Source organism: Camelus bactrianus, chromosome 5 (genome assembly GCF_048773025.1).
Source record: "Camelus bactrianus isolate YW-2024 breed Bactrian camel chromosome 5, ASM4877302v1, whole genome shotgun sequence".
Classification (NCBI taxonomy): Eukaryota; Metazoa; Chordata; class Mammalia; order Artiodactyla; family Camelidae; genus Camelus; species Camelus bactrianus.
In genome coordinates, this window is record NC_133543.1 from 5634682 (window position 1) to 5652540 (window position 17859).

The 17859-nt window shown below is 47.2% G+C and overlaps 1 protein-coding gene across 39 annotated transcripts in view; it reads left to right on the forward strand.

The window, feature by feature from the left end:
• Nucleotides 1–17859, forward strand: part of LOC141577675 (uncharacterized) — a 148124-nt gene that overhangs the window by 8144 nt on the left and 122121 nt on the right. For 26 of the 39 annotated variants that reach the window (XM_074363353.1, XM_074363342.1, XM_074363344.1 and 23 more), the window contains 8 exons: nucleotides 593–721; nucleotides 1065–1198; nucleotides 1602–1655; nucleotides 3434–3623; nucleotides 3906–4018; nucleotides 5424–5969; nucleotides 13286–13445; nucleotides 16496–17215. In XM_074363353.1, coding sequence (XP_074219454.1) covers nucleotides 593–721; nucleotides 1065–1198; nucleotides 1602–1655; nucleotides 3434–3623; nucleotides 3906–3982 — 584 coding nt within the window. In that variant the 3' untranslated portion in view covers nucleotides 3983–4018; nucleotides 5424–5969; nucleotides 13286–13445; nucleotides 16496–17215. Of the gene's footprint in view, nucleotides 1–592; nucleotides 722–1064; nucleotides 1199–1601; nucleotides 1656–1941; nucleotides 2130–3433; nucleotides 3624–3905; nucleotides 4019–5423; nucleotides 7362–11532; nucleotides 11651–13285; nucleotides 13446–16495; nucleotides 17216–17859 lie in introns of those variants that run through there. The other 13 variants (XM_074363339.1, XM_074363330.1, XM_074363335.1 and 10 more) reach the window with 13 other exon arrangements.

The following is a 17859-nucleotide window of genomic DNA, read 5'->3' on the forward strand; positions in this document are numbered from 1 at the left end:
CAGGGGCCCCCTGCTCTTTTTCATGCATTTTACATCCAGGACCGTATCCTGTTCTCAGAGTGAAGATCATAGGAAAACTCCTCATGGTTCCTGCCAGGAAAGGAAAAAATAGCTCTATTGAAATACACCCAGAACATTCTCTTCCATTGTGGGGGGTTGTGTTTTGTTTTTTTTTTTTTTATGAGAATTTATTTTACCAGAGCCAAACCTACCTGGGGGAAGGGAAATAACTTCTGTGCCACCCAAATTGGGGTGGGGGAAAGAGACACATTTGTGGAGGTCACAGCTCAGGGCACAGGCTCAATGAGAACTAATCACAGGACTACAGAAGCCCTGCTCTGTCCCGCTCCCCCAACACCTTACCTCCATGTCAGTAGAGCCCCTGTGTAATAACAGGAATAAAATTAAAAGAAGTAAATGTCTCAGGAGTGTCTAGGGAAAACCCAAAGACAGCGGGGAGATGAAAACAAGGACACACGGGTGGCTTTAGCCTCTCGCACGAATAGCTGTAGCAAACTACACACAGCCCAGCCCCAGTAGATAAACAGAAAACCTCACAGAAGAAACTATTTATTTTGGTTCTCTTACCCAGTGCATTCCATGGTGCATCCTCGCCTAGAATTGAGTGGAAGCAAGTCCATCTCAGAAGGGACATACCTGAAGAGAAATGGCTTTCCAGACTCTGAAGGGCAGAGAAAGCACCAGCCTGGGTTAGAGAAAGGTGAGGGGTCGGGTAGGGTGTGGGCTGCATTCTTCCCCAAATAAGGAACCTTCCTGAGGCCAGCACAGTGGGAGGGAGGGCCATAGGGTGGAAGCAGCCGGACTTCTTCCCGAGAAGTGATAGGATGCCTCCAAGGGACCATTCAGGTGCCCAAACTGTGTCCTGATGGTGGAAGCCTGTCGGTCTGCCTCAGAGCCCAGGACTGAGGTGGGCGCACAGCAGGCCGGTCTTACTTGGCCGGATCAATTTCAATTCTCCGAAACCCTGTGTAAAACATGAAGCGTGGACGACCTGGTGAGCACAGCTCTGCCCTCAAGACCGGTTTCAACTCCTCTCTTCCCAGAGAACAGCATCTCTGAGCCCGTCCTGGGTGACCTCACAGAGATCACCCTAGTGGCCCAGGCTAGTGACCGGGAACATGTACCTTCCTGCAGCCAACCCCAGACGTCCACTGATGCATCATATACTGACAAAGATGTGAGTTCCTGTGCATTGGTCTAACAGCAGAGACTCTGCCACAGGCCCAAGAGGTGGTGTGTGGGACAAGCAGGGGTGCAGGAGTGTACGCAGTGCAAAGGTGTAAGTGGTGGCAGGGGTGCAGGGGCTGTGGAGGGTGCAGGCAGTTCAGGGGATGCGGGGGTGCAGGCAGTGCGGAAGTGCAGAGAGTGGCAGGGGTGCAGAGGTACAGGGAGTGTAGGGGTGCAGGAAGGTGCTCAGGCACGTGGCCAGGGTCAGAAGGCAAGTGCACATCCTCGCAGTCAGCCTGACCCCGGGAGATTGGTGCAATGGTCTGGGTTGGCGGAGGGGTCGGAGGGGGCGGCGACGGCGGTGGGTGGGAGGCTGCCCGGGCAAGCCGGTCGATGTCTTCTCTTCCCTGCAGCCTGGCCTGGGGGGGGGCGTTGGCCGCCGGAGATTCGCCAGATGTTGGACTCCAGTTAAGCTTGCTCCTGGGTGGTGGGGCGGTTAGGTCGGGGGCGGTGGCAGCGGCAAGGGGGCGGAGCGGGGCTGCCCCTGGCGAACTGATGGAATAGCTGCCTTCTCCCGGCTGCCGGGCCTGGGAGCGGCCTCTGCTGCCCCAGGTCGCCTCACACACCTGTCCCACTCAGCTTGCTTAGTGGGGAGTGGAGGCGGTGTGGTTAAGGTGCAGGGCCCACGGGGATAGGGGGGCTGCCGCACGGAAGCCGGTCAATTCGCTCCGCTCTCCCCCGCGGCGGAGCCAGGGGCGGCTTCTGCTGCCGTAGAGGCGGGACGCCGGTCTCCAGGTGAGCTTGGTCCTGGGAGGCGGCGGCGGCGGCGGCGGCTGGGGGTTTGGGTCCGTTCCAGGGAGCTGCTCCATTTCTTCTCTCCCCCGCGGCCTGGCTCGGGGGCGACGTCTGCCGCCAGAGGTTTGCCTGAGGTCCGACTCCAGGTGAGCTTGCTCCTGGGAGATGGGTGCGGTGCAGTCAGGGGGCTGGGAAGGTGGTGGCTGCGGGGATAGGGAGGCTGCCCCGGGGGAGCTTGAGGATTAGCTCCCATGTCTGTGCCGCGTGGCCTGCAGGCGGCCTCTGCTGCGCCAGGTCCCGGGATAACCCTTTCCCACTTTGCCTGTTGGGGGCGGGAGGCAGGGTAGTCAGGGTGCACGGGTGGCGGGGGTCGGGGGCCTGCAGCGGGGGAGCGGGCACATTTGCTCCCATCTTCCCCGCGGCTTGTCCTGGGGGCGGTGTCTCTTGCCCTGGGTTAAGAGACACGTGTATCCTAGTCAGCCTGGCCCCAGGAGGCGGGCGTGTTACGTTGCGGGTGGTGGCAGCAGCGGCAGGTTTTCCCATGGAGCCGGTCCATTCGCTCCCATTTCTCCCCATGGTTTGCCCTGGGGGCGGTCCCTGTTGTCCCTAGTTCGCCGGAAGTCCATTTCCAGGTCAGCCTGCTCCCTAGAGGCGGCCACCGTGAGGTCAGGGGGCAGGAGCGGTGGCTGCTGTGGGGGTAGGGGGCTGCCTGGGGAGCTGGTGGATTGGCTCCCGTCTCCCCGATGGCCTGGTGTGGGAGTGGCCTCTCCTGCCTCAGATCACCAGACACACCTGTCCCATTTAGCCTGCTGGGGGAGGGGCGCCCTGGGAAGTGCCTTTAAAGTGTGGGGGAGGCGACAGCAGGGGTAGAGGACCTGCAGCGCGGAGCCTGTCAATTTGCTCTCCTCTTCCCCACGGCCAAACCTGGGGGCGTACTCTGCTGCCCAAGAAGCCAGATGCCCGTCTTCAGGTCAGCTTGCTCCTGGGAGGCGGGCGCGATGCTGTCGAGGGGCAGAGGCAGCTGCGACGGCCGGCTGCCCCGCCTAATGGGGCCACTTCTTCTCCTCTCCCCTGACCTGGCCTGGGGACGGCCTCTCCCGCCCAAGATTAGCCTGAAACCCCACACCCGGTCAGGTTGCTCCTGGGAGGTGGGCGCGGTGACATCAGGGGTTGGAGAGGAGGGGGGTCTGCCCCTGGCGGGCTGGAGGATAAGCTCCCATCTCTCTGGAGGCCTGACGTGGGGGTGGCCTCTGCTGCCCCTCATTCCCGGGTCACCCTTCTCCAGGACATATTGCCCCGGGGGTGCTGTAGGCTGCGGGGGCGGCGGGTTGTTGGCGGGGGTATGGAGCTTGCCGCTTGGGAGCTGGTGGTTTAGATCCCATTTCCCCCGCAGCTTCGCCTGGGGGCAGCCTCTGTTGCCCCAGGTCGCAAAGCACTGTTTCCCTGACAGCTTAACCACCGGAAATGGGCAGGATGTGCTGAGGGGGCGGAGGCAGCCGCCAAGGCAGCGACGGAGGGGGCTGTCCCTGGCCAGCCGGTCAATTTGTTCCCATCTGAACATTTGCTGCCCCAGTTTCGCAGGACGCCCTTCTCCAGTTTATCCTTCTCCTGGGAGGTGGGCTCAGTGCATGCAGCCCAAGGTCTGGGCTCTCCCCTGGGGAGGGGCAGAACTCTCTTCTTCTTCTTTGACTTTATTCTTCAGCGAAGTGGTTACTGGCCCCAATTCTTAATTCTGAGAAAGTGTAGCCTGTGTTACGGAGGAGCTGCTGGACAGTGAGGTTTCTGGGTGGGTTTTCACATCAGCTGATGCCCCAGGCAGGCAGGAAATCTATTACTTAGAGCTTCTTAGTCTGGAGTTGGGGGATGGCCCCGCCATCCTCACCATGCTTTTTAAAAATGTGTTACTCCCCTCTTTTTCCTAGGTGACATTTTAGGTTATTGGGTCCCAGATTGCTGGCACACTCATCCCTGTTCTCAAACATCTTTTAAACTTGGGTGAAGTGATAAGTTGGGGAAGAAGATGATTTACTGAAAGGTAAGAATACTTAAATTTGCATTAAAGCTACATTCTGTCAATCTTTCTCAAATGATTTTTCTCTGATTCTAAATCCATGACCTAGTGAATGTTGTACTCCTGTGTAAATCATTGATCTTCACATCACACTTGTTGAGTGGTCAACGAGATTTTTTATTTAGATTATTCCTGAAAGGAAAAGCTCAGGCTTTTGAGAATTCCTTGTCTGATGTCACCCAGGCAGTCACAGTAGAAGACAGAGCTGATATAAAAATCCCTCAGCTGCCTGAACTGCAAAGCTTCTGGGATTACTGATCCCTGAAATGCAGGTGACTCTTGGTGATAATCTGGGGGATGGTTTACATGATCAGATTCTTCCAGTCCTGTAAATGGGTTCCATGGCCCCAGCCCCGGGAGAGCTGGTCATAAGGGCCATATCGTGAGGGGTGGGATGGGAAGGCAAGGTCTAAGAGCTGGCATCACTGAGATTCCACACTCGCTAAACACAGACCCCAGAGCCTAATTGTTGTCAGGTTCTGTTCTGGATTTGAGAGTGTGTTCAGACATGATTCTTGCCCTTCAGGGGTCACTGCCTGGGTGGAAGTAACCTTTACATAAATCTGGGGAGGATGACAATTAAGTAGATGGGCTGTTATGATTCTCAGTGTGCCCAGGCTCGCTCTTCCAGGCACTCGTGGGACTAACGAGAGTCATGTTATTCACTCATACACTGATTTATTACCCTTGAATTGATCATTTGTCCCACAGTAAGTGAAACAAGCGATGAGGAACCTGAGTTTTGTCCCCTTTCCTAGCACTGATTGTATCTGTCAGTCAGGCGCCCTGAGTATGCATTGTGAAATGGTGGTATTTCTTGCCCAATGGGACTGCACTGTCAGTTCTGAGAATCAGGGGATACACGTGGGTAGGACAGCACACTGACACACATGGCACCCCCCCACCCCATGAGACAGCATTGTCGATGCTCAGGTGACCCGATGTAGACCGCGGTGCTAAACTTGAGCATGTTTAGTGATCTTGGTGGCTATGAAAATACAGACTGCCGGTCCCTACTTCTGGAGACACTGAGGGTGTGCACCCCAGAATTCTGCACTTTAAGAAGCACTTCAACTAATTCTGATGAAGATGATCTGAGTGTCCCACTGAGAAACACTGGTGTGCGATGCACCAGTATTGAGGATTCTCAGGGAGCGATGTCTTTTCAGGATGGTCCAAGGGCCCTCACGAGACTTTTGCCTTGGGTGTAATTGTATGTGTTCGAAAGTGATGTCTCTCACTTCCAGTGCTTGTCAGCATGCTCTGTGCAGGGATTTGCTCTCAGCAGGTATCAAAAACTATAAGTCTTCAGGTCACCGAGCTAGAGTGTGAGCGATCTTTTATTTTGGTTTTCTTTATTGCAATGCAGAGTCTCCCGAGAAGAGATTCAGACTGAACAGCTTTGTGTCGGACTTTGGAAGACCGCTGGTGCCCAAGGGGTTCTCTGGCAGCACAATGACGAATCTAGGTCCCTCTTTCACTGCTACGTCAATGAAGTGGACCGCTTGGACAAGGCCAAAGCTGGTATCCCAACCATAGCCCTTGACAGTGATGTTCGGCTCCAGGAAGCCATCAGATGCAGCAGGTGGCCAGAGGAGGAGCCGAACGGGCTCATGAAATGTGACACCCCCAGCTTCATCAACACGGACCAGAACTCTTCCTTTGGGGAAGATGATCTCCTGATTTTGGAACCACCTATTGTTCTAGAAAATAAGCCAGTTGCCCAGACCTCACACAAAGACTTGAATTGGAAATGTGCTTTGTCAAGTGTTTCTCTGAAGATGTGAAGTCTGTCTTTGTATGGCAGGAAGTCCCCTTTCACAAAATTGTATGTGTTTGTGTCTGAGAGAGAGAAATGGAGACAGACAGAAAGACGGAGACAGAAGAGAGCCCCCTCAGAAGAGAGCTAGTTAAGGTGAGTTTTTGTGCCTTAGTTTTTGTGCCATTTGGGGTTTTGGGGGGAACAAAGTATTTACACTGTCTCATTCTCCTCGTTGGAAACCTTGGCCCCGTCCTCAGTGTCAGCGGCCTTGAACGGGGGTTGCCATGGTGCGTTTCATCTGGCGCTGCCAGTTCCACGCTCTGCCTTTAGCACGTTGCTTTGCCTCCCAGGGCTGCCACCCTTTAAACTGTAAGGTGAGGAGTCTGGAGTAGATGATCCATCCCAGCTCTGCTGTTTTGCAAATTTCTGATTTCGTATTCTGATGAGGCTGGGATACACCCAGAGCAGTATAAACCAGGCCCTACCTCCTGTCTCTTGCTGGGGCATCCCTCAGGTCTGTGCCTTCTACTCAAGCCTTTACTGAGCCCAGCTTTTGTCAGGAGCCCAGGTGCCTACCGGGATGGCAGGAGACCTGTCTCTCGTGGTCACGGTGGCAGACATTTCTATTGGTTGTGCTGAAACAGCTCTTCTGAGATCCTCCGGCCACCCTTGCTCCAACCTGAGGACAGACCTACCGTTCCTTTCCTAGGAGGAGGATCAATCCATGGTGCATTTTATGACAATCCTGTCCCCAGGAATGCACGGAAGGTTATCAGCTGAGTGAGGGGAAGTGCCTCTGTGTCTCTGTGTCCCTGTATCTCTGTCTGCTCACAGTGCCCTGCCACCGGCTACTGAACAAGAAAAGTGCTATTCACCATGCTGTGTCTTTTGCAGATGTGTAGGTGATGGTCTTGTGGCTCATGTGTGGGCTTTGTGCTGGGATGGTGAAGGGCTTATAAATACCTCATCAACATGTATTCGAGATGGCCTGGTGCCACACAGACTTGATTCATGAAGGCATCAAGCCTGCACACTGGTTTGGAAACAACTTGGTTTTGATCAGTCACACGGCATGCATGACTCACTGCTGATCTCTGGGTGGTTTTTTCATTTTAGATTTATTCACCCAGTGTCTTGCTTAAGCTGAAAAATACATTTATTTCACTAGAATATTCTCAGATTCTTTGTTTTCACACATCCAGTTGTTTAATTCCTTTAAAAATCATTTTGTGTTTAAAATGCCTCCTAATATCTATCATCTCTAGGCTCCCAGTGGCCTGAGCCATGCACCAGATTTGATGCAGGAACTGTTCCACCAAAAGAAATCCCTTTGCCATAATATCTTTTGAGGAAAATATTATTCTTTAAGGCTCTAACAGTAAATCGTAGAACAAAGCAAGGAACATTTATTGTAGTTAATACATGTTCATGCAAAAAGAAATGATATTTTCATTAAACAATGTTGATTTTAATAACTTTTACTAATGTGAATATTATTACTCATAATTTAAGTAACCAAATAAAACCACAGTTATTTATTATGAAGTTTGAAAACTATTTACACTGTCTCTCAATTAGAGGTAGCTTTATTAGAAGACTGAAGGGTATTTAAAAGATGGAAAAATACCCATGATGACACCATCATTTTTATTAACTAAATATCAAGAACTGTGCAGGGTTAAGATTTAACCCTCTGCAAGCTGTCAAGTTAGCATGAGGTAGTTTGTGGATGCTGCCAGAAGAGAGGAGACTCCCCCAGGTTCAGAGACAAAGAACTTCTTGCCAGCACAGCAGGCAGCTTGGGGTTCATGTTCATGTTGGTTCCTGAGTTTCTTTCCTTTTGCTGTTGTAACAAAGGACCACAGACTCAGTGGCTTAAAGCAATACACATTCATCATCTCACTGTTCTATTGTGCAGAAGTGCAAAATCATTGTCAGTGGGCTAAAACCAACGTGTGGCCAAGGCTACGTTCCACACCGAGGCTCCAGGGAGGGATTCGTCTTCCTACCTTTCCCAGCTTGCAGAGGTGTTCACACTCCTTGGCCCAGGGCCCTGTGTCACTGTGACCTCTGCTGCCATTTTACATCTCTGTCTCTGCCTATATAGATATAAAGGAAGAGTCTTCTACATCTGGTATGGACCCTTTTCCCTAAATGGACATTGTATCTCTATTTATGTGCAGATTAAAACCCCTTCCCTCCAGGGTGTGGTGGCATCAGCTCACAAGATTACCACTCTGGGCTTTAAGTGTCCTCTTTGTATTGTCACCTGGGAACTTCTCTTTCCATAGTTAGCTCTGTGTTACATTTGTTGTTGTATTTTACCCGGCATTACTGAAAGTTTTACTTAAAAGGGATCCTAATTAGCTCTGTTTACCTGTTTCCTGAGCTGAAAGCTTCAGTTCTAGATTATCTGTTTGATTTCTCTTAAAAATACATTCCAGTATATTTCTCTGGTGAAAGTCTTTACCCTGTTGTCTATTCTCCCATAATTTCCTTATTTTCTTGAATATATTAAAAGTATTTTATAGCCTTTTTTGGTAACTCTGAGGCCTACATCACCTGGGGGTTTGCATCCTTTGTCTAATGTTTCTTATTCTCATATTATCCGTTATATAGTCTTGACATGTTGCATGTCTTGAAATTCTTTATTACATGGCAGACATTGCAAATGAAAAATCCATATGTTATTTTCCGTGAGAGGTTTTCTACCTTCCTGTTAGGCAAACAGGGTGAGGGACTGATCATGTCGCTCCAATCAGGCGCTGAGGTGGATCAGGACTGAAGTGCCTTTTTTCTTAAAACAGCTTTGAGGTATACTTGGCAAAGTAATTTTCACACGTATAAAGTGTACAGCTAATACGTTTGGACATAAGTATATCCCCAAGAAACCATGACCACATTCAAGAGAGTGAACATACCCATCACCCACAAAGCTTCTCTCCTGCCATTTGTTGTCCCTCCCTCCCTCCCCATCTCTTCCCCTGGAAACCATTGATCTGCTTTCCATCACAACATATTGGTCTGCATTTTCAAGATCCTTGTATGAATGGATTAATGCAGTATCTACTCTATGTTGTCTGACTTCTTTCATTCAGTGTAATTATTTTGAGAGTCATCTGTGTTGCTGTATTAATAGCTTATTTTTCTTATAGCAGAGTATTGTTTAGTGCTGAGTTTTTACTGAAGAGTTTGTTGTGAGCAGTGTTTGGATAGACCATCATTTGTTTCTCCATTTACTTTTTGATGGATGCATGGGTTATTTACAACTTGAGCTATTATAAATAAAATTGCAGTGAATATTTGGTTACAAGTCTTTATATGGACATATGCTTTTCTTTTCTAAAGCACCAGATGAGGAATATCTGGGTTATATGGTAGATAGGTATTTACCTTTTTTAAAGAAACTGTTAAAGACTTTTCCAAAATGATTGTACTATTGTAAATTCCTTGTGGTGTGTATCAGCTCTGGTTGCTCTACTTCCTTACCAGCACTTTGTAAGGTCGGTCTTTCTAATCGTATTCATTCTTGTATGTATGTGTACTAGTATCTCACTTTGGTTTGTAAAAGCATTTCTCTGATGACTAATGGCATCTTTAATCAGCATCTTTTCATATGCTTATTATCCATCTGGATATCTTTACTGAAGTGTGTTTTCTGGCCTCATTCATTCATTCAGGTGTTTGCATTATTATTGAGTTTTGAGACCTCTTTATTCTGGATCAGATACAAAGAGAGACCTTTATCAGATATATGATCTGCAAATAGCTTCTGTCTATGGCTTGTCTTTTCATTTGCTTAGCAGTGTTTAGAACAGCTTTGAAGAGTCTTCATTTTGATAAAGTTCACTCTATCAGTTTCTTTTTAAAATACATTATACTTTTGGTGTCATAGCAAAGAAATTTTTGCCAAACCCAAGGTCATAAAGCTTAAGCCTATGCTTTTTCTCCTAGCTGTTTTATAGTTTTAGATTTCCTATTAAGATCTATGATCCATTGTGACTTAATTTTTGTATATTTTGTGAGGTGTGGATCAATGTTCATTTTTTTTTTTTTTGCATTTCACTATCTAATTCTTCCAGCACTACTTGTTGAAAAGATCCTTCCTCCACTGCATCCTTTTTGAGAATCAATTGTCTATATAAGTGTTGGTTTAGTTCTGAACATTCTATTCTGCTCCATTATTCTATTTTCCTGTTTTACACCAACACCATACTTTCTGATTACTGTAGTTAAAAAAAAAAAAAAAAAAGGCTGAAAATCAGATAGTGCAAGTCTTCCAACTTTGTTTTTCTTGTTCAAAATTGTTTTGGATATTTGGGATCCTTTGAATTTTTATATGAATTTTAGAATCAGTTTTAAAATTCCTTACATCCTGTTCTGCCAAATTTCCACCCATGTCTTTGGCCATCTCCAAAGCCACATTTTCTGAAGAAGTCTCTCTAGATCCCAGGTGAAAGGAATTTCTGTTTCATCTGTGCTCCTATCACATTTGATAATATTTGATTACATTTATTCATATTTGGCTGGATGTACTTTGTGATCTTTCCTGCCATATAGTAAATCTCTCAAGATTTGGAATCTTGACTTGGTTCCATCTGTCTGCTGAGAAAACTAGTTCTATGCTTTGCAGGAGTGAGACCTGCAGTAAGAGGTATCTGCAGCACACATCTAGCTCACTGCTTGCATATCGTCAAGGAATCCTGCAGATTTAGAATTGTTTATTGATTGTTTTCTCCAAGATGGCTCAGCCTTTTTTATTTCTATTGCTACTGCTGCAGTTTCAAAGGAAAATGGGCTAATTATTTTCCAAATAACAAAACATACTGTAATTGAGCTGTGACGCAAATTATGTGCTGCTCTTTCTTAACAACCTGCTTAGTGTTCACAGGTACCTTCACTCATGGAACTTTTGGGAGAATGTCATATCCTCAGAGATAGCAGTGCTGTCTTTGGCAACCTGAGCGGTAGTATCTGAACTCACTCCTGCTGTTTTTCCAGTGCCCCCTCTAGCCCTCCTCCAGCCCTCCATGGGGAGCCTGCAGTTCTTCCCTCGAAAATCCTGTTGCTTCTCAGGAAGAATTCCCTATGAAACATATTCATGTCCTTCTTGTGGGGACATTCAGTCCAGAGACCTGACAGCAGGGGAAAATGTTTAGACTGCTTTTGGTAGAACGTAAATTCTTCCATACTTGTTAGAAGCAAATCCAATGAGGAAACTGTGTTGGCATCTAACAAATCAGGATAAATGTCTGATGAGGAAGATCAGCTTCCCCATCCCACTCAGGTGTCATGTTGATGTGACGCTCACCTTGGCTAACATTTTCTCCTGTGAGCAACGTGAAGTTCAAGACGTTATGAATGGCTTTTTGTTTTTCTTCCTTAGTCTTTCCACATTCACTGTGTCTGGTGAGATTATATGAATCCTGCTTATTTTCAGCCCAGCACTAAGCTTTTTAAAAGGATCACGTGTTTAAAAGGCTAGTGGACAATTTGTTAGAAGATTGAAATCCTTAGACTTTGGTCCTAGAGTTGAATCTTGGTTACTGGTGAATGAGAATTCCCGTTAAAATTTTAAATTCAGTGATATAAAGTTTTAAAAATAGTTAAATATTAGTCAATTTCATTAAACACTATAGCAGTTATTTACTTTTAAGCCTGTCTCTGGGGCAATTTTGCAATGATTCCCTCCCTTTATTGATTCCCTCTTTATCAGAATCCTTGAGAGGTCCCTGTCATCATTGTCAGTATCATCATCATCATCACCACCATCATGGAACTGATTCCTCTGGGAGATTCTAGGAAAATAAAGAGCTGGACGGGGTTATGTGCAGGTCAGTGTGTGCATATACAGTAAGAACAGTTGTCAGACATTAGATTCAAGATACCCATTCCATTTAGAGAAGAATGTGGTCATGAAATCCTGATGTGCTGAATGAAGGAAGCGATGGGAACAGGGTAGTCAGTGGAAAGGAGGAGGAAGTGAGCGAAGCGGGGAGCATAGGTCCTTGGTTAGGTGATCAGCACATTGGTGAGAATGAGGGGAGTGTGATGGCAGAATCATGTCCCTCCCCGGCCACAGGGTAGCCACCTGTGACATTTTACTGCAAATGGCAAAATGCATGACAGATATTTTAGGACAAAAATCTTAGAGGATTTCTGTCTTCTAAATTGTCTATCAGTTAGCATTTTAAACCCATGATACATTATTAAAGATTAGTGCAGGGGGACAAATAAAAAGGATTCATATAATCTCACCAGACATACTGAATGTAGAAAGGCTAAGGAAGAAAAACAAAAAGTCATTCATATGTGCCTTGAACCATAAAATGCTCATGAGAGGAAATGTTACAAAAGGTGAGTGTCACAGCCACATTCATAATGCCTGAATGGGATGGGACAAGGGGATCCTGAGATGAGACAATAGGGTGAGTAGCCTGGATTGTCCAGGTGGGCCGAATGTAATCACAGGGGTCCTTGAAATGGAGGACATTTCCCAGCTGAGTTTAAAATCAGAGGGAGGTGTAGCCATAGAGCAATGTTCAGAAAGGCTGCTGACCATGAAAATGGAGGAAGTCGTGGGGCACAAGCTAAGGAAGGTGGGTGACCTCTGGAAACTGGAAAAAAACAGCAACAACAAGGAAACATTCTCTTCTAGACCCTCTAGAAAGAAGGAACCCTGCTGCTACCTTGAATTTAGCCCAATGAGAACTGTGTTGGATCTCTGACCTCCACAGCCATAAGCTGATAAATCTGTGCTGGTTTAAGCTCTTAAGCTTATGGAAATTACTTACATTGGTAAGAGGAAAATAACATAGTGAGCCGTAGTGTAACGGATTAAAGGTATAGGATGGGGTGTGGAGAGGATTCTGACATTTACAACTAAAAAACAACCAGGTGAAGTGGGAAGGTGTTTTAAGGAAGACCTACCTGGCAGGGCTGTTAAGCAGACTGGAGCGAGGGGAGCATTGGAGTTAGAGGAATCAATTAAATCTCTACCAGAAAAATAAGGAATAAAATGTAACAGGGCTTCAGTGATAGTGGATGTAGGAATGGAAATGGGCAGAGAGACATAAATATTACTTTGAAATTAGCTACAGGTTTGATGACTGCATGTTGGGGAGACTTAGCCGATGTGTGGACTGAATGTTTGCATCCCCTCAAAATCCATATGTCGAAACCCCATCTACCAGGGTGATGGTATTGGGAGGTGGGGCCTTTGGGAGGTGATTAGTAGGATAAAATGAGGTCATGAGAGTAGAGCCCTCATGAATGGGATTAGTGTTCTTATACACGCCCCCAGAGTGCTTGCTTCTCTCTGCTCTCTGGGATATGAAGATATTGGGAAGACAGCCATCTTCGAGCTGGCAATCCTCTCAAGGAAACATTGACCTTGAAAGTCTCAGCCTCCAAACCATAAGGAATATGCTGGTTGTTTAAGCCACCCGACCCACGGTAATTTGTTACAGCATCCCAGACTGACGAAGACAGTGGAGAATGCCTCTGAGTTTGGCACTGATTGCCTGGAGAATGCTGAAACCCAGGGAAGTGGGCAGCACAGACGTTTACTCATTTAATCCTGCCAACACAGTAGGAGATAGAGTCTACATATTCCTCGCTACTTAAAAGGTAAGGAAAAAGAGGCACAAATAATAACAACGACAACAAAAACAACAATAATTTGTCCAAGATTCACACAGAACCCCCTGGAGGCAGAGTGAGAATTTATACTCAGGCAGGCTGGCCCCAGAGCCCCTGCTCATAACTAATAAGTCAGATCACCTTGCTTATGTGGATCAGTTTTTTTCAACTGTGATATGAGGGTACTGTGTCCAGTAACTTATAATTTCAAAATACTTCACTGTAACGGAATCATTAGTCACAGGCCTTACAAACCACAGAAACCTACACATACAAAAATAACTCTTTAGATCAAGATAACCAATAACGATTTTAAATATTATACCTGCTGGGCCTTTGCAATAAAATGTCTTTTTATAATTCTGTCTGGCTACATAATAACTTCATAATCCTGCATGTTGCTGGTGGCTCCATGTTGGACAGCACGGGCCTAGAAATTTTAAATTACTTGCCCAGACTCGCCCAGGAAGCTCGTGGTGGGATCCGAGCTATAGTCTGGGACTTTTCCTTCCTATCCAATAAGTCCCTCATGGAAGTTTAGAAGCTTCTCCTTTGGTGCCCAGCTGTCTATCCGTACTTATAACATCTTGTCAGGTGTTCCAGCCTGCTCCTGAACATCAGCCAGAACCCACTTCTGCTCTATTTTGTCCAGGTAATACCTTCTAGCAACTTCCATTGCCTTCTTGGCATCAGTTCTTACCTGGAAGGGTAGTGGCTAGAGGTGGAAATGTGTCCACATGACAGGTTTTTCATAAACATAGCAGGAGTGGTCAAGAGAATAAAACGTCAGGAAGATGAGTAGAAGCAGGTCATTTAATATACCAAATGGGTACTTTCAATGTCTGTGTTTCCGAGTCCAGGCTTGTTCTGCTCGTGCATTACAGGCCAATAAATCAGGAGACCAGGTTTTGGGGGCAAGAAATAGCGACTTTAATTTGGAAAGCCAGCTGAGAAATGGTAGAATAATGTCCTGGGGAACCATCACCCCAAGTCAGATTTCAGGCTCTTCTTATATTAAAAATGGGAAGTGGGAATGCTTGGTTGTTGCAAACTTGGTGTATGAATTCTTTGTTGTTAGAATCCTTTGTTCTTGCAGCTCTTCACCTGGGTCACATCCGTGTAAACCTCCAACAAACAAATGTTGTTTTTTATTCTGTAACTTGTTATCTTTATGTGAATAGAAAAGTGTTAATATCCTTCAAAGTCAGAGCCTTGAGAATAGGGTCTCCTGTATATTTCAGGCTCTAGGCAACATTGTTTTACAAAAGGTGCAGAACCAACCAGACTAAGCCTAGGAAACAGGGCACAGGGTTAAAGTCATAGGAACAGATCTAATATGGAGTCAGATTTTTTCTTTCCTATTTCAGTAGTGCCATGGAGAAGGCAGTTTGGGCAGCTTTTTTAGGGTCCTGGAGGCTTTCTCTCTCAGGCTCTGTGTGCCTCTGTTGAAAACCCTTCATAGCTATCTGGCCTGCTGGAAAACCACTCCGCCTGTTTTGCCCTGAAGATGTGTTCTGTTTATAACTGATCTCTACTTCTTGGAAAACAACTCAATAAAAACTCAGTTGGTTTTCCACCAGCCATGGGCAGGGGTGAGGAATAGCACTAAATTATTTTATGAAAAATAATAAAAGAAGTCTTAAAACAGCACTGGGCACATAGGAGAGAGTCAATGAATGCTTCCTGGCTGAAATCAAAAGTGATGGCTCAGTGATTCCATGGCTGCTGTATTTGCTGAGCTTGCTACTCCTTTGCTCCATTACACATTTTTTTTAACTGAAAAAGAAATACATGCATGTGGTTAAAAAATTTCAAACAGAGCACAAAAATACACAAGTGAAAGAAGTTTTCCCTCATCCTCTCTTCTTTCAGCCCTCCCTGGAGATGCCACTGTTTACAATCCTTTGTGTGTTTTCCAGATATGCTATGCACATTCCGACCTATGTATGTAAATTCCTTTAAAGTATTACTTATTTTTAACTTAAAGGGATTTAAAACCTCAAGTGTCTTCTGCCCTGGTAATAGAAAAGAACAAATCTGACTCCATATTAGATCTGTTCCTTTGACTTAACCCTGTGCTCTGTCTCCTAGGCTTCATCTTGCTTGTAAAACAATGTTGCCTAGAGCCTAAAATATACAGGAGAGCCTATTTTGAATGCTCTGTCCTTTAAGGATTTTTAACACTTTTCCATTCATATAAAGATAACAAGTTACATAATAGAAAATAACGTTTGTTTTGTTGGAGGTTTACAGGGATCTGACCCAGGCAGATAGCTGCAAGAACAAAGGATTCTAACAACAAAGTATCCCTACATCAAGAAGATTGCAAAAACCAAGCTCGTAGGAAAGAAGCCTGAATTCTGACTTGGGGAGATGGTTTTCCAGGACATTAGTTTGCCATCTAGGTCTACAGAAAGTTGCTATTCCATGCCCCAACACCTGGTCTCCCAACTTACTGGCCTGTCCTGCACTAACGAGAATGAATTTGGACTCAGTAACACTCCTATCTTCCTAGCAAGCTGGGCACTGGAATTGAGGGCAGCTATCCCACACCCAGGGACATACTGTGAGCCCTTGATGGTTCCCCGAATGTGGGGTGTGGTTTACCCAGGAAGGATGGGGACTATGCATCAACACTCAGGCAGTATGATCCTTCTGGTATCTGACCTCGTACCTCCCGCTCCCCGCCAGCACAAAAACTGGGAGAGTGGAGGTAAGGCAGAGATCTTGCCTGCCTGTGTCCCAGCGTGTAAAAGGGGAATAGGTAATCTTTCCAATGTAGTTCTGAGCGACAACTCCTGCGGGTGCTTGGTTCCCAGAGCAAAAGGAAACCCAGCTCCACTTTGGGGCAACGGGTGTGATCCCTGTATGGGTCCTGCAGAGGCCTTGTGTGGAGGGCTGGACCAGGGAGGTAAAATATGAGCTGCGGGCCTTGAAGGGTTAGAGAAGTGTGCAGAGGCAGGACTGCTGCCTCCTTCAGGATGCCCCAGAGTTAAAACTATTTCTCTCCATCACTGCTACTCTCCTCAACCCTCCAGATCCCTGCCTTCTCTCTGCTCCTCCTGTCCATTTCTCTCCCTCCACTTTTCCCCTTCTCCCCTCCTCCTCCCATCTTCTCCGTCCCTCGCTTCCCCACCTTCTCTCACAGAATCCAGAGAGGATCGCTGGCCCTCCTGCGCATGCGCAGTCGGTGCCAGCTGGAACGAGGGTTGGAAGCTCCAGCTCCGAGCAGGGGATCGGCCCCAAATTCTGCTCAGCTCTTTCGCCTGGTAGGACTTTTGTTCCTGCCCCGGCGCCCCGGCCACAGCTGTCCAGGGCCAGGTGTGCACCTGCCGCCTCTCGCCCCAGCCGGGCTCCCCTCTGTCCGTGGCTGGCGTCCCTTTCCCCTCTCCCACCCGCGAGTCCTCTCCTCCCGGGCTGCCTCTCCTCGGCCGCCGGCCCGTCCCCGCCCCTGGGCGGGCTGTGTCCCGGGCGGGCGGATTCTGCGGACCCGGATGGGGGCGGGCGGCTGGGGCTGGGGCTGGCCTCCGAGCGGGGCTACAGCCCTCGTCCCCCCCCCCGGCTTTCCCTGCCCCGCGACCCATGGGCTGCCCTCGTCTCCCTTCCCCTCTCCCTGGGGGCCACCTCAGTGGTGTGGGCGCTGCTCCCCGGGCTGAGAGCCTCCGGCTGTGAACCCCAGCTTCTCCTGGTGGAGTCGGGAAAAGGGAGCGTCAGTGCTGAGCAAGCTTCCGTCTCCTCCCTCAGTGTTTCTGCCCCAGGTAAGTACCTTGAACACTTTCACGTGTTATGATGGCGGTGCTTGATGATGTCACTGTTTTTATAGTGAAAGGGATTACAGTGTTGAAAGCAAGGCTTGATTCAGTTAAAAATGAGCTGAAGGCATGAGGCTGTGACATCCTCCATCTTTCCCTCTCCCAGGGTGAAACGTGTGACCGTCGATCTTAAAAAGATAGTTACAGTCCCTAACTAGCCCAGCCCAGCTAGGGTCTGTTAACAGGAACAGCACCACCAGAGGCGTTGGAGACTCAGGGACTTTGCAGTCCTAAAGAGCTCCTGGCAAAATTTGGTTTGTTTTGGTTTTTTGGTTCTTCTTAAATTGTGGGGCAGACTAGTTGTATAGAGGGAAAAATAATTGTCAAGAAATATTTTTTCATTTAACGTCTTTGTTGTGATATTGTTCACACACCATGAAGTCCACCCACTTAAATGCTACAATTCAGCAGCTTTAGCATATTCACAGTGGTGCAACCATTAATATTCCAGAACGTTTTCATCACTTCAGAAAGACCAGTGGAAATGATTGACCTATACACACCTTCCCAGTGCTGGTTCTAAAGAAGATTCTTGGTTGTTCCTGACCATAAATTATCTTGTTACCCATAAAAAATCTGGTAGGAAATCT